The 19,274-nt window shown below is 40.1% G+C and overlaps 1 protein-coding gene across 1 annotated transcript in view; it reads left to right on the top strand.

Annotated features, from left to right (window-relative positions):
- The window catches only part of LOC109041184 (ATP-binding cassette sub-family G member 4), a 66,151-nt gene that overhangs the window by 39,357 nt on the left and 7,520 nt on the right, over positions 1–19,274 (top strand). The window contains exons 3-6 of the mRNA XM_019057420.2: positions 12,853–13,042; positions 13,987–14,132; positions 15,021–15,259; positions 18,795–18,965. Of these exons, the coding sequence (XP_018912965.2) occupies positions 12,853–13,042; positions 13,987–14,132; positions 15,021–15,259; positions 18,795–18,965 (746 nt within the window). The remainder of the gene's footprint in view (positions 1–12,852; positions 13,043–13,986; positions 14,133–15,020; positions 15,260–18,794; positions 18,966–19,274) is intronic.

Genomic DNA, 19,274 nt, shown 5'->3' on the forward strand with positions numbered 1-19,274 from the left:
AGATTGATAAATTAGGATGCCCAATCTTGGCTGCATTTGAATCACTATACCTTTTTATTCAAAAGAACAACCCCATTTTTCCTTGAGCGAATGCCTCATTACATACATATCGATGGATATAGTTAAACATGCGTAGATTTAGTTCAATTTTTTCAAAATCTTTGACTTCTTTTTTATTTTTATTCCATATTTTTTTAATTTGGGAGAAAAGTTATGAAAATACCTGGCTCCTTGAATTTTTGGTGAATACTTCTTAGGGAGTGAAGAAAATTTACAGAAAATTTCAAGCGTACAATATGTCCGTTGAGTTCTTTTGAAAATAATGGAACATGATTGGCAACTCCCACAGTTGCGATTGGAAATGCGCATTTTTCGGTTCTAGCCATTGATACAACGGGTAATTTTGGCAGCTGTTGGATAACTGTCTGCGATAATTGAATCAGCGGTTATAATATTGACCTTACCCATGCCCTTCCGTTCATTTTATATGGAAAAAAGAAAGGAAAGTAAAAATTTGCATGCACACGTACATGCACGTGACAAAATTCAAATGCCTTTGTGGGAAATTGTGCTGCCTGATAAGTATGAAGGAAATTTTAAGAATATGCAACCCTACTTATCAGCGAGTAAAACGAGAGAGAAAAATTGATGTGATGAAGATTAAGCGTCGGTAAAGCTCATGGATTACAGTCGCAATGCATCGTTGAATTATTTTTAAAGTATTTCTGTCCACCGAAAAGGAGGCCTTTTCTATTTGCATCTACTTTAAATTTGCATTTAATTTTTATCTTTAGTTTTTATAGCAATCTTATCGTGAATGCATCGATGATTAAACTCGGAAAATGTACATTGAAATATATTTCAGAACCCCTGGTCATTTTTTATTTTTGTGAAAAAAGCCAACGAAAATATTTCCTTAAAATTCTCTGTTGACATTTATTTTTCTTAATTTTATATACATCGATGTTAAGAATTTTATGCGTGTTTCTTAGGTCATGAACTACCACGATTGAACTTTTCGCACGTCCGCAAATTTACGCTATTTTTACGTCCCAGTCGCCATGTATTACTTCATTATAATAGTTAATTAGTTTAAATTATTTATAAATCACATTTATGTATATTATCGTTTGCTTTATTTCATTATTTTTCAGAGTTATGTTTTTATTACTATCTTCAATTACAGCTATGATAATTAAAATTTAAATTAAAGTTTAAAAATATTAAAATTATTGAATTTAATTATTTATTATTTTAAAATTCAAAATTATTAAATTTAAAGCCGATTTTGGCCCCCCCCTGGATTTGGCCCAAACTTTGCTCAGATGTTGTACTAAGTGTCCCCGATGCTTGGGCAAAATTTCAGCCCCCTCGGATAATTAGGGGGGAGGGGGCAGGGGGGCAAAGTTGCAATTTTTTTAAAACTTTAAAAATCGATATCTCGCGAACGGTTTGAGTGTAAGTGTTGCGGTTTGCGCTAAAAAACGTCAAAAAATATTCTCTACAAGAATATTAATGCTGTTTGCAAGGTTGCGTAATTTATCGCGGTCATAAATCGATTTTTTCGATTTTGAAGGTTCGACTTTTTTTCGTTTTTCGTCTCTCCTCTCTTTGGAATCGTTGCTACGTGAATAAAAACCTGTTGAGGTGATTCTCCATGAAATTCTGCATCTACCACACTTTGTTTGATCTTGGGGAAACGATTCGTTCGTGAGTTATAGCGATTTTTCTGCGCGTTATCGGTTACGCGCGGGCGGCTTATCGGCGGCGCTCCATCCCGCGCGGGCAAGGCAGAGGTTGTTTCACCGCTAGGGCCTTATATTCATGCTGTAGGCTGTAATTATCGATATTTTCTCCTCCCCCCACCCTTCCCCTGCAATACATATTTGTTTAATACTTCGTTATACAGGGTATCCCAGACCACCCGTAACAGGTCTTTTTCTCGGTTGGTTTAGGTAGTACGAAGTGGGGGGCCGCGGGATTGAATAGGGAATTGACCCCAAGGAATCCGAATTTCACGGTCCCGAAACCCCCCATGCCCCCCTTGTGAGGTAAAGAGGGGGTCACGATCCCCAAAGTCGGGAGACATTGTGCCTCCCCCTTTTACCCCCCGAGGGTGGCTAGGGGGGCATCGGGACCATGAAATTCGGATTCCTTGGGGTCAATTCCCTATTCAATCCCGCGGCCCCCCACTTCGTACTACCTAAACCAACCGAGAAAAAGACCTGTTACGGGTGGTCTGGGATACCCTGTATAACGAAGTATTAAACAAATATGTATTGCAGGGGAAGGGTGGGGGGAGGAGAAAATATCGATAATTACAGCCTACAGCATGAATATAAGGCCCTAGCGGTGAAACAACCTCTGCCTTGCCCGCGCGGGATGGAGCGCCGCCGATAAGCCGCCCGCGCGTAACCGATAACGCGCAGAAAAATCGCTATAACTCACGAACGAATCGTTTCCCCAAGATCAAACAAAGTGTGGTAGATGCAGAATTTCATGGAGAATCACCTCAACAGGTTTTTATTCACGTAGCAACGATTCCAAAGAGAGGAGAGACGAAAAACGAAAAAAAGTCGAACCTTCAAAATCGAAAAAATCGATTTATGACCGCGATAAATTACGCAACCTTGCAAACAGCATTAATATTCTTGTAGAGAATATTTTTTGACGTTTTTTAGCGCAAACCGCAACACTTACACTCAAACCGTTCGCGAGATATCGATTTTTAAAGTTTTAAAAAAATTGCAACTTTGCCCCCCTGCCCCCTCCCCCCTAATTATCCGAGGGGGCTGAAATTTTGCCCAAGCATCGGGGACACTTAGTACAACATCTGAGCAAAGTTTGGGCCAAATCCAGGGGGGGGCCAAAATCGGCGTTTTTGGAACAACCTCTTTGTATTATAATTAATATTTAATAAAAAATGAAAATAAAGTCCTGGTGGTATGATAAGCAAACAAAAGTAAGGAGAACCGTATAGTTAGAGCAAATCAGTTTTTCTTTATTTTTTATTTTTGAAAACTATAGAATCAGTAATCATTATTGATGGCAAGGCCTGAGCGTCTGGCGCGCTGGACCACTTCGCCAATCTGTCTGCGCGGGAGCACCGTATTGGCACAGCAGCAGCAGCCACCGCGCCAGGATTGCGCAAGTGATGCGTGCGGAAGGTTGAGAGAAAGCTGCATAGAAAGTAATAGCCGACCGTCGTTGCCGCGTCGTCGCCCGAGAAATTAGTTGGCGCGAAAATTCGAAAATCTTTTTAAGTTTGGCAGAAATGGGTCAGTCACGCCGGTCACAGAAAACCCTTGTTCGTTACGGCTACGGCTAGCCGAAAAAGCGACAAGATCATTCTTTGTTCATTACACACCCAGAGAATTTCGATGGGTGACGTCATCCACAATTTTTTACCACAGACAATGTTTCTGCTAAATTTTGGCACCAAAACTTGTATCCCCCCCCCCCAAAAAAAAAAGTTGCTGCTGTAGCATCTAAGATTTCAAAAATATGTCTTATGATCTCTGAATGCTTGCCAGTTTACATTCCCAGAAGGTAAAGTTAACCGCGAGAACAGCCGAGCTAGCATCTAAGGAGCAATAGACATATTTTTGACATCAAGAATGCATCTATTACTAGGCATTTTATTTTTTTTAGTCCGATACCCATCCGGGCAGGCTTGATTTTTTTTTTTTTTTTTTTTTTTTTTTTTTTTTTTTTTTTTTAAATTTTTGGAATACCACTGCAATACCATTTCGTGACCCAATATCGCTGTTGTTTTCGATATTGCAACGATTGCGAAAGATCTAATCTTCCAACCGACGTGGAAGTACGTCGAATCTAACCCAAGTGATACCTCACAAATAATGTTCATTTTGCAGTTTTTTGCAGTACAGAGCTACAAAAAAAAGAAAAAAAATAATATATCTGGCAAACGAGTGCTCAATCCCTCCTCTTCATTGATACATGGGTATCGGCCCCCTCTTGCGTCGTTCATCGTCGCTCTTAGGAAGGAAGTCAGGAAGCAGACCAGTGGGGGCATCCTCCCCCCCACGTGGGGGGAGGGGGGATTCCCGTGACCTCTTTGCCTCGCTCCCATCTTTTACAAAATCAGCCGTACAGATCTGAGTCGGAGTAAGTTACAAACTTAAACGCGATACTCTCGGATTCTTTTGAGTAACGTTTGCATTGATTCCATCTGTTCTAGTTGAGTATCTGACAATGCTACATTGATCTTTATCTGCACTGCGTTTTCACCTCAGGATGAGGCAAGACATTTCTCAGAAAAATGCAGCGATCTTGTTCAATTGATGATGAATATTGAATTTTACTCGAGGTAATTTCAGAACATCAGCTCCAATTTTTGAAGGGGTCATACCATGGATAAAGGGGTGAGGTGAAATGTTTGTGTTTTCGAATGATATATATAATGTTGAAAATTACGTCGGAGAAAACAGCTCAAAAAAGGTTTAAATGAGAAAATTGAAGCAAAGAAAATAAGCTTTAGAATTCAATCTCTGCATAAACTATCATCTGAAATATACTTAAAATTACAAAAATAATCTTAATTATTTTCTTCTTCTTTTTTTCAAAAATTACATCGAACTCTTTTATCCATGATTTGTCTTGAAGTTCTATTGTAAAGTATTTAGGTCGAAGGATTTAAAAATGCGATGTTTAGGAAATAGTAAACTTTTTCGATCGATAGTTTTGATCTGATAATTAATTACGTTCGCCATATTTGCCGCTCCTGTTTGGTGAATCTAAAAATGATTTTACTTTAAATACAGAACATTAATTCTTGAGGACTGGATTTACAGACAAAGTCAAATTATAATTTATATACCTAGTCAAGATACATAAAAAAATCTCCAAATTCTCAATATTGGCGCAGCTATATGAGCTATCAGACATCATTCGGCAAATTCTGATCACTTATTAGAGAATGTTTCGTTTAGTTTCTTTCACGGGTTTTTTTTTTTTTATGTTCGGCTTTTGCTAGACAAAGAAGGATTTTCAAATTCGCATCGAATGGTCTCAAACTGTAATATCGTGTTATTGCTCAGCAAGTGCTTACTCAAACTACACCTTGATCACATTGCCGAGGGAATATGATTAAAAACGTCGCGCATCCTAATGACTTACTTTTTAACTAATGACTAAAGAGATCATTTTTTAGTGTAAAAGTTGTCCTTTTTGGCAGAGACCCGTTCAAAACTAGAGTCCTATGCGACCGCTCTCTTCTGTAATATGATGCAATTTTTTTTTATGTAACAGCGAGGTCGCTCTCGTGTTTCAGACTTTTGACGCTCTAAACAACCGTGTAAATTATTCAGCGGCCACCTTTTGATTTACAGTCTCAGGCCCCCTGGCCCCCTCGGTATGTTGCCAAAACGACCAAGAAAAGAAGACTCAAGGACATACGGAAGTTGAGGTCCCTCTAAAACAAAAAATTCATGATTGATTGTGTATCCGTCAAGACCAAGGCAAACGGTTCTAATACAAAAAAGAGTCTCTTAAAAAGTTGCCTTTTTTTGGGAACCCGAGTCATTGAACGAGATGTGGTTGAAATGGAACCTCGCAATGAGAAAAACTTCTGTAATTTATAGCTTGAGTTCAAAGCCGGTTTCGGCGATGCAGATATGCTAATATTACATTTTCAGCACGCACCTACACGTTCACATTTAAATGCTGAGCAATGTGAAATTTGCAATGCTGTGCCACTAAAACCAGCTTTGAAGTAAGGCTGAAATGTTTACGAATGGCTTGTTTCATTTTAAGGTGTTATTTTAGCCACATGCCGATGAATTTCTAAGATCCTCAAAAACGGGACCATAGAGATTTTTTTTTTGTTGATAGACTCCTTATTTCAAAATGTGAAAGCAGACAGTTTTGCTTTCATTTCAACGAGTAAGCAAAAACTGGTCCTATATACGCGCCAAAATAGTTGCCCTCTCAGATATTGACTCATAAAGCCAATTTTTTTTGCTGCATGGACGTTACGTCAGTTTTGAGCCTGATAATGCGCCATTAAACGAAACTCAGATTACTATACCACAGTATTAAAAATTGGCTTCTGGTGATTGTAAAAACTTTCTTCTTTTTGAACTTGGTGACGTGAGTGGAGCTTGATACCTTATCCTCATTGGTCGAACCAAGACAGGACAGGAACCGGAAGGGGGAGGGTCTACTATCCCCCCCCCCACTCCATTTGGATCTCCTCAAAAAATATTTCCTCTCAGTGCTGATGGAATACACCCAGAGAGTACATTTAAGGCCCTTATCCCAGAGGAATTTCCGTAATTTAGGCCCATTTAGCGCCCCCATGCCTCTTAAACATCCAGAATGAAGTGCATTTTATGCACAAATGCTTACTTTCGCCCATGTATACCCCTTCATAATGCACCATATGTAGTTCCAGCTTCCCTCCCCTAGGTGCCCCACACAATAACCGCAACGTTATCCCTTTCCCAACAGGATCTTCACAAAATGATTTTAATCGTCGGAGGACACCTCACGTGCATGAAGATTTACCTTTCAACGCCTATCGTTGCAACGGTGATATTGGAGAACGTGTGTCCTCTACAACAAATTTATGTCGTTCTACCTTGCGAAAGAAAGCAATTATTATTGGCCCGATCGTGTGTTAATAGTGACACGACACCCACTTGCATCCACGTAAAGTGCTTACGCGAACCAAACCTCAGGGGACCGCCTTTGAGCGAGCTAACGACACGACCTACCTCAACTTATCCTGTGTCAAATCCCATGCAGCAATGGAGGAACCTAATATGATAACAGTTATACATAAAATGCACTGAAAATAAGTAAACTGAAAGTACAAGTATGTACTGAAAATATCTCGGGGAAAACGGAGAGGGTTCAATAGCTCCATCATTAGATTCCGTATCTCTTCAGTGCCTTCGCATTCAAATGTTTTCATTGTGAAATTTTTCTTCAAATGTAAATTTCAATCTCCGGAAAAATCGTTATTTTCCCCCCATTAAGTTCCCGTTAAATAAACTAAATCGCAACGTCTGATATACCGTTTAAATGTTTTTGAATTCCCTAGTCTTTGCACCTCTCAATCCAGCATTCATGGGTCGAGAAACAAAACAGGGAAGCTCGGAGACTTAATAACGCAGTGTAGAAAAGTAAACCATTTTATGACGTGACAACTCCTCATTCGTTCAGTCCGGTTAGCCATGATAGCCGTGGTGAAAAACATTTTCATTTTCAAACTCTTAATGAGTTGGGAACACACAGAAAAGCTTGGAGACTTGAACGCAGGGGAGGAAAAGTAAATTATCTCATAACGCGGCGATGACACCCTTACACCTTATTCGTCCAGTCCAGTTGGCTATGGTACCCATGCTGAGAAACATTTTCTTTTCCAGCACATTAAAACACCACTCTATTGTAAAAAAATATCTAACTTTGTTTTAAACCACGTTTATCAGGGGAAATCAAATAGCCCGTTGCGTGGATATCAAACCAGTGACATGTCGTGCTTTGCTACGAATCGATTCAACTGCCATTCAATTCTATGGAAAAGAATCAATTCTCAGGAGTACGCAACGATCACTTTTAAAATCGATTTTCTACCTTAGCTCCAAATTGGAAAATATCGATAGTAAATTATTCACGCTTCGCCACTGATACGCGATATTTTTGTAACGTTTCACTTCAAAATTAGCTGAAACTAAAAATCAAACAATTTTTCCACGTGTGCACATTTTTTCAGCTATTTTGCACGCACATGAGTTTTTTGGGAGATCTCCAAAACGCAGAAACTCATTTTTCAAAAAAAAAAAAAAAAAACAAAACAAAACAAAACAAACACATGAGTGTATCCTTAATTGAACAATTAGTGGAGGAGTTATGGCGGAATGATCTAACCTACCAACATGCATGACGCGGATGCGTTTAAATGAGGAATGCCGCCATATCAAGAAACAAGGCAGTAAATTTTCTCTTATCCTGCTTTAATTTTCTGAAATCATCTACCAGAAAAAATCGTAAAAATTACTGTGAATTCAGCTCATCAAGCGCTTTAATATAAATCTAATTAAATTTTCCCGCACAAAATCTCCACTCCTAATTTTTGCAACTTTCAGTTGCCTCAGTTTTGCCGGGTGGCCTCCACAGTTGCATGTCTTCGCTTATCAGGACCACCTCTTACTTCCCTTGATTACCGCCCCGGCGCAAGATCCGGCAACTCATGCCACTGGTCCGTTGACTCGGTTAACTCCGTTGAGCGGGCAATCGATTAAAGTCGTACGAGTTGCCACCTCGTTAAATCTCGTTTAATTAGGCGGTGCGTTCGGTGGCCGGCCACCGCACAGTGAATCGAGTCAATTAGCGAAGTCGGACATGAAATTTTTGACTTAAACTGTCAATTTGGATGTTTATTTCATCACATTTTAAATTTCAAGGGGTAGTTCAAGAAGGAAATTTCACGAGAAAACCAACGGAACCACTTTTAGGACCTCAACATTTTGTGTAAGCGGAGTTATAAGGGTTTAAAGTTTCAAGATTTGGTTCGACCTCACCTATTGCTCGATCCATTGTGCACCGGTGCGGTTGGTGGAGGGCACCGCGCTGACTCCGACCTATCAAGGAAGTGGGCTCGCCACATTACACATCTGCGCGCTCCTGTCACTCCGTTGGATTCGCCGCTGAGAAATGCAGCTCCGCCAACCCGAAAACTTACATAATTGGGAATCTCGAAAGTAATTAATATTCGCGTCGTTGCCGAGCAGCTGCGCTCCCAACGACTAAAAAACTCGGTTGTACAAACCGAAAATTTCGATTGGCGTTTTTCGGTTCTAATGACTGAGCCTTTGGTTATGTGAACCGATCTTTTTGGTTACAGAACTTCACTAAAAAAAAGTTACGAGCTATGTAGACATACCGTCCGTTACGATCTCAAAGGCCGGGTGCTGGAGCCGTAGTTTCGACTGCTTCGGGTGCTACACGGGCGATGCATACTGTTCGGGGCCCAGCACTTCCATTCTCTGAGCCCAGAACGCGGACGGTATGTCTGTATGGACTGTAAGTTCGGCTTCCACGGTTGAAGTTTTTTTTACTAGTGCGAATTTCACTTCCGCGAGCCGAGAATTAAGATCTATGAATCGATCACTCAATTCTAGAGCATTTTATCTGGTGATCGCGGTTTTTCTGTTTATTAAATCGAGCCTTCAGCTCGTTGTGCTGGATCTTCGGTTCTTAGAGCCGGAATTTCGCTCTCTTTATCGAAGAGGTTGGTGAGCGTGCCCAAGGGCTCTGCAGACCTCCGAACTGAAAAGCACGTGTTTTTCTCCGTGCACAAAAAGCACACATATCCGTGGCTGAACTCTGATAAAAGGAACTTCGAGGTAGGTTCTCCCAAATGACGCGTATTTTCCTAGAGAATATTCTGATACAAGATGAAAATATCCATATCTGAAGGCTGGAATTAGACCAAAAATGACGATTGAAAAATTTTCAGTAGTGTTATTTTTCCGAGTTATGGCGAGAGATCCCAACGAATAAGTCGCGAGACTTTCAGTTCATTTTTGTGACACTGAAGGGATCAAACTTGCATTATCTAATCGACATTAAGAACAAAACAGATTACAATTTTCGGTAACGTATTCTTCGGACGATATTTTTTTACAGCAAACTTCTTGAAATTTTTGGGTGTTATTGGTCCCCAAATGTCCGTAAAACCTTTCTTCGTGCTGAAGTATCAATAATTAAACTTTTATTTGTTTAGGACCTCACCGCGAGGTTGAGGAGGGAGGTAAATCGGGTGGGGGGCTGGGGAGGGGATGGTCCAAAGTCGAGGGTGAGTCGGAAGGGGGGAAAAACCCAAAAATTAACAGTTTTGAAAAACAGACGGAACAAAAACTCGGGTTCATCGGGAGATGACACAATTGAGTTCTTCTAGTGGCGAAACCCTTTTGAAGGGCGAGGGCGTCAGAGGGTAATTTCCTAAAGATGCTAGGGCCAAAAGACAACATGGCAGCGATGTGGGTGACCAGTGCGGCAATCGACTCTTGCCACTCGGCGAACCAAATCTCACGCAGAACTCTCCGAGTTGCCTCACTTTTTTGCAAGCTCGCAGCCACAACCGCCGACGACGAGGGATTCGCGGCAATGGTGCGGTATCTTGCTACTCTACATTTTTTGCAGGGAATATTTTAAAATCTCGGAATAGCTCATTATGCCGGCCTCGGTTACCCACTTTCGTAGTTTTGCAACATCCCGTGAGTGTGTGTTTCACACGAGTAGCCGCGAACCTCCGACGCAGACCGCGAGTTTGATTCCGAGCTACCAGCATGTGCTTCACGAACACTGCTGTGCTGAGGAAGAACGTCGTATGAGCCTTTAGACGCTGCCGAATTTCCCTTGATAAATCACGAATTTCCTGGTAAACCTATGAATATTTTCCTACAAATGTTTCAAAATATCTTGTTCGCCATTTCACCTTAAGCACCTGACAATTTCAAGGAACAATATTCATACCTTTCCTCAAGAATAAACATTTTATCGAGGGAAATCCGGCAACTCTCGAATGTTCATAAGGCGCTTTTCCTTAGCACGGCAGAACAGCATTTTGTTACGATTATTTCATAGATCCGTGTAAAAAGAGAGAGAGAAAAAATTAAGTGGATACTGAACCGCGATTCGAGAAATCCTTCATTTGAACTTACCTGCTGAGTGTCTCGACCAAGTGCAAATTGTTCAGATACTCTATTTTTCACAAAACGACGTATCGCAAAACATGTTTTTGGCTCCTCGAGATCTCATGCGATGGATTTTGTGAAAAAAATGGTCAGGCGCCAAGTAATTGATACAGACGAGCAAAAAAGTTCCCTGAAGACATGTTCTCTAAAATGCATCTTTCAAGGTGTGCACCAGGAAAACTGGAAATTACAAAAAAGCGTATTATTTTTATCAGTAATTCAGTACCAATAAACATCACTGAAATTTGGCCCGCTGCTATGAATCAATGAAGCAAGTACTTCTCCCTCCCTCTTCACATGCCGCATATCTTGTGCGTTAACAGGCCATACCGCAAAAAGAACGTATCCTTTTTACTATGTTCAGTATTGTCCAGCGGACTTAATTTGTCGGTTTCAATGAGTGAGACAAATCCTTGAAGTTTATGCCATCTATTAGTCGAAACACTTTGTTTAGATACGTATCAAGACGAATCTGTGTGCATCATCGGTTACCGCCCAATACCTAGATGAGGAGTATGGTCATACCTCTGTACGTCTAATGCAGGATACTTTTACCACACTATCTAATAAGTTTCACTATAGCTATAAGTCCACATGGAATTCTCGGCCGTAACTATTAAAATAAACAACGATTCTTCCATACTGGCATCTAAGGTGATAAACAGTTTTAAACCATAAAATTCACACAACTAGGACTAATACAAAATTGTATTATTGAATGAAAAGGTGAAATAAATGATGGATTAATGAAACTAGCCGTCAAAACTTGTAAATTATTTGACGTCATAGAATTTGCCTACTCATAGCCGCAGGAGGTCCATGAGGGCTTAAAACCAATCAACATCGCGGAAACCGAAATTGCCATACTCGCTTTTTTAAGCGCTTCCTCATAACTCTAGGCAATTGTTGAGTCTTTGGGTCAGATAAATCATAATTTTCAATTCATTCCTTGAGGTTTCCTTCGTTCGCAACAAGTTTGAACTGTCATGTTTGAGGTCGAAACATCCATCACATGAAAATTCCTCGATAACTCGACCCCTCTTCAATTATCCCCGGGCGAGCGAGGGAGCCTCACCTTTAAAATGCACTCAGGTGACACCATGACACCGGATGCAACCGGTCAATTCGCCGAGGGCCGAGCCTCATCAAGCCGCAAATCGGTGATTAATATTCGATGAGCTGACGATTTATTATCGATGATGAGGTGGCGCGACATTGAGAGCGGATTTTCGATGACGCGTGACGTCAAACGGACGTATCCATACCAAAAGGTACCATGTCGCACGCGATTCCTATGCACGTAGGTCCTTTTGGCATAAATACGTTTAAACGTCATGCTCGAAAACCGCGAGCTCCGCCGATGCAGGTTGAACGTACTCGGTTGCAATTCCGCTGATCCCTGCTTGTCGATGGAGTATCGTCCTTGTCGACCGACAACAACCGGCTTGAAAATTGTTATTAGATCAAGGTGTTCCGATCCATTAGATGCGAATTCTTTGAAAATTGAGCGGTTTACTCGATGAGTTTATGCCGCAGTATTTTTAATCATGAGGGCTACACGTGAGCGCCGGTGGAAAATCGTAATTTCCTTTCTCAACTTGTATAACTTAAGACCGTGATGTTACTGTTCACGAACAGCTTTCAGAGGCTTAGATTTTATCTGATTTTGAGCGTGATGAATCTATGAAAAGTTCACTGGGAAAAAAAAAAAACATTGGATCTAGAGTCCAGACTCTTGAAAACACTGACAAGAAAAAATACTCTTGATTCAATCAGATTTAAGCTTTAATCAAAACGAAATCCGCTCAAAATAAGAGGCTTGGTTCTTGAGTTAAGCAAACAAATCCGATCGAATCATGAGTATTTTTTCTTGTCGATGTTTTTAAGAGTCTGGGCTCTAGATCCAATGTGTTTTTTTTCCAGTGTTACACTTTCAATCACTGATAATTTGGAGCTTTTCTTCCTTAACAGCTAGGTCTTAACCTTCAGTTTGAAGTTTGTCAGATTTAATCGTCAAATCTGGTGCAATAGAATTGTTTCGCCCTTTACCTTTATCAACAGCTGTTTTACTCCTCTTAATACATTGAGAAAATTCATTTACTAAGTTTATATTTGTTTTTGATTCTAGATCAAAAGGTATTTCCGGTTCACTATTGGTAAATGGACAACAAAGGGACGAGAAACTTTTCCGGAAATTATCATGCTACATCACGCAAGAGGACATGATCCAACCTATGCTCACGTTGCAGGAGGTGATGATGTTCGCCGCTGAATTGAAACTCTCAGGGGAAACGACTCTAAAACACAAACTGCAATTGGTGAGTTTCATTATCGTTTAAAATTGTATCATTGCGGCTTTGACAGAAAAATAACCCTCTCGTGGCAATGAATCGTACTGTGAACAAGTATTATGCTTTTCCACATATCTCAGTACATTTCTTACGTTGTTCATGTTCATTATGACTACTATGCTATTCGTTAAACAAACTTGTTTTGCATGCATTCGTATTCGCTTCCCTCTGTGAATTACGGATAAGACTGAGTGGGGAAGAACTACGTATTTCACCATAGCTATGGATATCGTTGACCTGTTTTTCTCAAAGGGTGGTAGTTAAACAACTTTCAATGTGAGATTTATAGAGCAAAGCAGAATTATTTTTCCTCGTCAGTTCATAAATTCCAACCATTGTGCACGATATGACACTCTTAACTGATCAATTGAGTACTACAACTTGGATTTTAGAAGAGGATCACTAGTAAAGAAAACATGAACATTCTTCCGACTTAAAGGGTTTTTAAAAGTAACGAAAACGTTGGTCTCCTACGTGATCAACGTGTTTTTGCCGCTCGAGAATTGCAAGACTTGTCTCAATGTTTTGCCGAAATGTTTTGGTATGCTATTTTAATTTTTAATTTTTTAATCTCCACTCCGTTTTAATGAACGATGACGGCAACATCAACTTTCGTTGCCATCAATGCAAGGAAAAAGTATCATCACAAAAAAATGAGCAAGGGATCCTGAGAACTCGGAAAAAAAATACAGAGACTTCTTAGACGGTGCGGTAATGCATAGCTTAATAATAAGCTTAGCAAGTTTTTCTATCCGGGCGTTTGAGTCTCCTAATATATGCGAAATACTTGCCGTTGCTATGGAAAACCCTTATTAAAGCAGGCACCGATTCCATCCTTTTATTAAATTAATTTGTACATACTTCCACTTAGAGTGAGTATATCCAATTTTTACTTGATTTTTTAATTGTAGGTGCACGAAATCCAATCCATGCTGGGACTCCGAGAATGCCGGAGGACGAGAACAGAATACCTCTCTGGTGGTCAGAAAAAAAGACTTGTCGTAGCTTTGGAACTTATTAACAACCCTCCAGTTATATTTTTAGACGAACCAACTAGGTATGTACCTCAATTTATATTCATGCAAGTATATTCATATAAATGAAGGCAATGTCTTCTAGAGAAGACATTGCCTGCCCTTTTCGAGTTTCAGCTAGTGTCGTAACCTGTCCAAAAAACATTTTCGTTTTCGCACCAACGGCAAAACAAGGCCGAAAATCCAAATCAGTTATTTTTCACATTACTAAGGATTGATTGATGTTTTCATACGGGGAGGTTGAACTGCGCAAAATCCAGATACTGATTTCTGAATAGAAAATGAAAGAAGAATTCTATTTCCACACGTCGGGAGGCGTTTGAATACTACGCAACGCGCGTTTTAACAACTTTTTTCTCCCACCCCCTCTCTTGCAACCCGTTATAAAAACACCAGACGGAAACTACCCTCTATTTTCGTGTATGTTCCGATGAATTCGGTCTGATAATGTTTTTCTCCCCCTCCCCCCCCCCCCAAAAAAAAAGAAAATACGGATTCATCATCTTTTTAATTTTAAAATAATTTTTATACTTAAATCGCATTGTTTGAAACGATGCGTTAAGAAGACTCAGATTCGCTCAAATTCTGTGTTCCTCACGTTGGGCATCTTCTTGGCGGATTCGCGCAAATTACACTGACATTCAAGATGATATGGACGTATTTCTATCAAACGGACCTAAGCGCCATAGGGGGAGGAAAGGAGAGGGGGGCTTGGATTGGCGGGTCTTGCGGAACGCGATGCTCGCTCTTCCTATACTCGCAATGCTTTTCCGTGGCGCTTAGGTCCGTTTGACAGAACGCGCTATCTGGGATTCTAAAATCTTCAAAAGGAACTCAATTTGGCGCGTAGTTCCGTTTAACAGAGATATGTCCATATGAAACTAGTGCTCATTTTTATTTTATGTTTTCAGTGGTTTAGACAATGTATCGACGTCACAGACATTGAAGTTATTGAGGCTCCTAGCGCACCAAGGGCGGACCATCGTCTGCACGATCCACCAGCCGAGCGCGTCCCTCTTCCAGCTTTTCGACCACGTCTACGTTCTTGCCCAGGGTCTGTGTGTCTACCAGGGCGCCACTACCGAGCTAGTCCCTTTCTTGGCTTCCGCTGGGCTCCACTGTCCCACACATTACAACCCCGCCGATTTTGGTGAGTACACGCAAATTGGCAAACGATGATTAATAAATGCATGAATGTGACGCCTCGGAAGAGAGGACCAAGTGAATGAACAAATGCGTACAAATTAATTCCATTGCCAATTAATTGCCTACGTTTGTTGCAAGATTGACATAATTATAACTGTTTGCTGTAATTTATGCACACCGCAACAGGACCGAACTTGTCCCTGCCGATAATTATTCTGAGACTGATGGCGTTTTCTTTAATGCTTACTTGCGATGAAAGAGACATAAAGTCTAAGGTGAACCTTCTCGGTGATTTCACGGTGATTTTTTAGCATCTTGTTCACGGCCTTGAGATGATCGCAAGTGGTTTCCGCGAAAAGTCATGTGAAAACTGAAAGTCATCAAACCATATTTTGCATAACGTAAACGCAAGATAGGTAGTTGGTTTTCTTTTTCTTCCAGGTGGATCCTACAAAAATGAAAGAATACTTTCGAACAATCTCTCCATTTTGACCGGTTTCAATATCTCAACAAATGTTTAGCCTTCAACTTTTCAACATTTTTTTCTTTTCTTTTTTATTGCCTTCTCTCCTATTATAATTTTGATCATTGCAATGAAAACAGAATTGAAATGTGCCATGTCATGCAGCAATAACATGCTACGTTCGAAGATTAAAATACGTTGCAAGAGAGTATAGGAATTACATGTTAGTGTGAGTTGTGGTGAGAACAATATCGCCATGCCCTAAAAAGGCATCATTTGCACAAATGCCGACTCTTTTATTCCACGTGGGAATTTTTTTTAATCAAATGTATTGTTAGTGGCTGTTTGTGCCTATGCACTAAGGCCAAAGCACCGTTACAGGGCAAAAAGTAAAAACTAAAAAAAAACTAAAAAAATCAAATGTAGTGAAACTCAAATAAATCAGACGTTCCAAACTTTCACGGAAATCACGAACACTTTCTTGGGCAACACAAGCGAAGAATTATCAAAATTGACATATCCTTTTCACGCTTCCTCAAAATTTAAGACGCCCCCTCTATATTCAAAAATGAATATGTTCCTCTCTTTTGAAGTTTTTCTTTTAGTTTTTATTAAATTTTAAATTCGATGGAATGAACGTCATGACTTCGAAACATTTACGAATATGCACATGTACACGTACATGTCAGTATCGAATCGGCAACCAAAGCTCTCACATCAATCATCAGTTTAATGACCCTGCTGAATACAAGGTAAACCTGATTCTTTGGTCCTCTTAAGAGTGAAATAGTGATTGGGTTGGTCAATGACCACTCGAAACAACGGCGGAATTTGTACTCACCGGAGCAACGGAATGTAAAATAGGCATTTCGACACCCTTAATTTACCGAGCACTCACTCTACTCCAAACAACCATTCTCGGAATGTTGCCATTTTTAATGCCCCTCCTTGTCCTCTCAACCCAGAATTTGTTTTGTATATGCCTTACTGCATCAAGAGTCCCGCGAGGTCCTCAAACAAGTCGTGACCCGACCCAAGTTTAGTGAGTCCTAATGAACTGGAACTATGGCCGTTTAACCCGTTTTCTTCTTCTTTTTTCCTGCCTCAGCTGGATCCATATGGACCTTCTACACATATTTCAAGCTATGAAGTTAGCTGCTTTCTCATTTACAAAAATTGAAAAAATGAGTAAACAAAAGTCAGAAAAATTTCCACAATCCTTCGATCCCAGGATTTTAGGCTAGCGGTGCGAACACCAATAGGCAACGAGGATATCGATCGCTCGACGTCGAGCTCGAGGAATCGAAATCCTAACCCTAGATTAACACCTAACCGTGGTAATTATGTTTTTTATGCATAAATTCAACCTTTCCGCTCATGGAAGAAAGAATAATTTACTTGGGTTAAATTGCACGCCACACGTCACTTTGAATATGAAAATATGGCAGCCCCAATTTTGAAGCTCAGCTCAAGCTGTACACACTTTGAACAGCACAGTGTGGGGAAAAAACAATGCTCGATTGAGTAGTTTGCTGAAGTCGTTGTAGTGCGCAATTTCACTCGTGTAGGGTTTTGTTTTTTTTTGTGACCGGGCAAAGGAGAATTTGCATGCAAATTTTTTATTGTTTATCTGAAAGCGCTTAAAGAGCTGATTTCACAGTATTTTTCATAATTTTTTCTGATATGGAAATTAGTATATAAATAGATTTAAAAGTAAAAAAATGCACCACCTAGAGACGTCATCTGGCGGCATTTCCCACTTTAACATATGTATTGTAGCAGATTAGATCATTTTGTCATATCTTCTCCAATAATTTTTCAATTCATGAACGAAGGGTATCCTCGTGTTCAGTTCACTTAGTAGTTTCCACTTAAACACGAAATTCATCAAATTTCAGACACTAGCAAATACTCTATTTAAAGTTTCCGCAGTCAATGTTCAATAAAAATGTTAATATCTTTGCTAGGAATTTATTTCAGTAGTTTCCGTTGCGCAAATCGTGTTCTACGTGAAATTTTGGTGAAGAATCATGTGTCAGAGTGCTTAAATTCGTGCCTTGTTTAATAGTTTATTCAATTTAAAAAAGCGAACACAGAGAACTTTCCTAACTTTTCTCCAAAAAAAAAAAATTATTGGGAGAAACGAGGCAACGTTGGAATGCTCATATGGCGTCGAAACACAACGTGGGTCTTTTGAGCCCCATTATTTGATGCCGCGAATATCCTAACGCGAGTTCGAATCATCGCGCAATGCACGGTGCAGTCGGCGTCGAACTCATATCAGCGCCTGCAAGACTGCAAGAATACTGCATGCATTGCACCAAAGAGTGCGGTCGGTGTCGAGTGCGTATTAGCGCCTACAAGACTGCGTGAATACTTCTCGCATTGCACCAAACGCAATGCTAGAGTTGTATTTCCGCCGTGCCGGCCGGATGAACGGCGCGTCACACTGCAAAGATGACTCCACGATGTTCCCTTCCCTGGCTCGCGAGACGCTGAAGCCGCCGTTAAACTAGGATTACGTGTCATCATTCTTGTCTCTCTGTTCCGGTTTTTACCACAATTAAAGGGAAAATATGTATCCTCATTGTAACGATTCAGAAACTTGGACGGTATATAATTTCCTGTTGTTAGATAAAACAAAATAGAACAAACGAAAATATCACGTCAAAATTTTCGATGCATTAAAATCATGTAAGAAAATACGAGAAAACTTTTCAGGAAACTGGGTGTAGTTTTTTAAAAACAACGAATTAAAAAAAGTGGTAAATCAGAGATAAATTCACTTTCTTTCGTTGCACCCGTCGGCTTCTGAGTCCATTTATCTCTTAAATAATGTGAACACGATTGTTCTACGAATTTTTACGTGTAGTTATTTTCAGTGGTCGGTGGCCGCGTAGCGGCTTGAGGCCCCTAGTAAATAAAGTAGCACAGACCACTACGATAAGTGCCGGCCGAACAACGGCCAAAGCGTTAAATTGACAGTCATTTATTTGTTGTGTTAAGAACTGAAATTTCCTTCCTTTTAGATTTTTTTTTCTAACTACAAATTGTATTTTTTATTTACTTGGAACAGTAATCGAGATGACGGACGGTGAAGAAGAGGACCACATCACGATCTTGGCGGCAGCAACCAACAATGGCAAACTCAGCTGTTTTGCGAAATCAAAACCCGATATTCCTGATCTGGACAGCTCCATAGCGTTACCATTACCAGTGCCCCCTATCCACACACAGTTACCGAATTGTGAGTCAAGGCCATCTTTACCTTTCTTGAACACGTTTCTCCTTCTAAAATGGAAGTCAACGTCCATGCATTGAAAATTTCTTAAAATAGTCTATATATTTTCGTTTTTAGACATTCTCCTTAGTCCGGGAGGTCACTGTCAATTTGGTGTCTCAATTCAAAACGAACAGATTTTTAAAAATTGACAGAACTTTTTTCCTGATCTCAAAAGTAAATCGAGTATTTTCGATAAATGCTCCTTACACGGTACTTTTTTCAGACAATGTGTTTTGGGATTAGCTAATATTATTGATTTGGAAGAGCTTCGCC

Source organism: Bemisia tabaci, chromosome 1 (genome assembly GCF_918797505.1).
Source record: "Bemisia tabaci chromosome 1, PGI_BMITA_v3".
Taxonomy (NCBI): Eukaryota; Metazoa; Arthropoda; class Insecta; order Hemiptera; family Aleyrodidae; genus Bemisia; species Bemisia tabaci.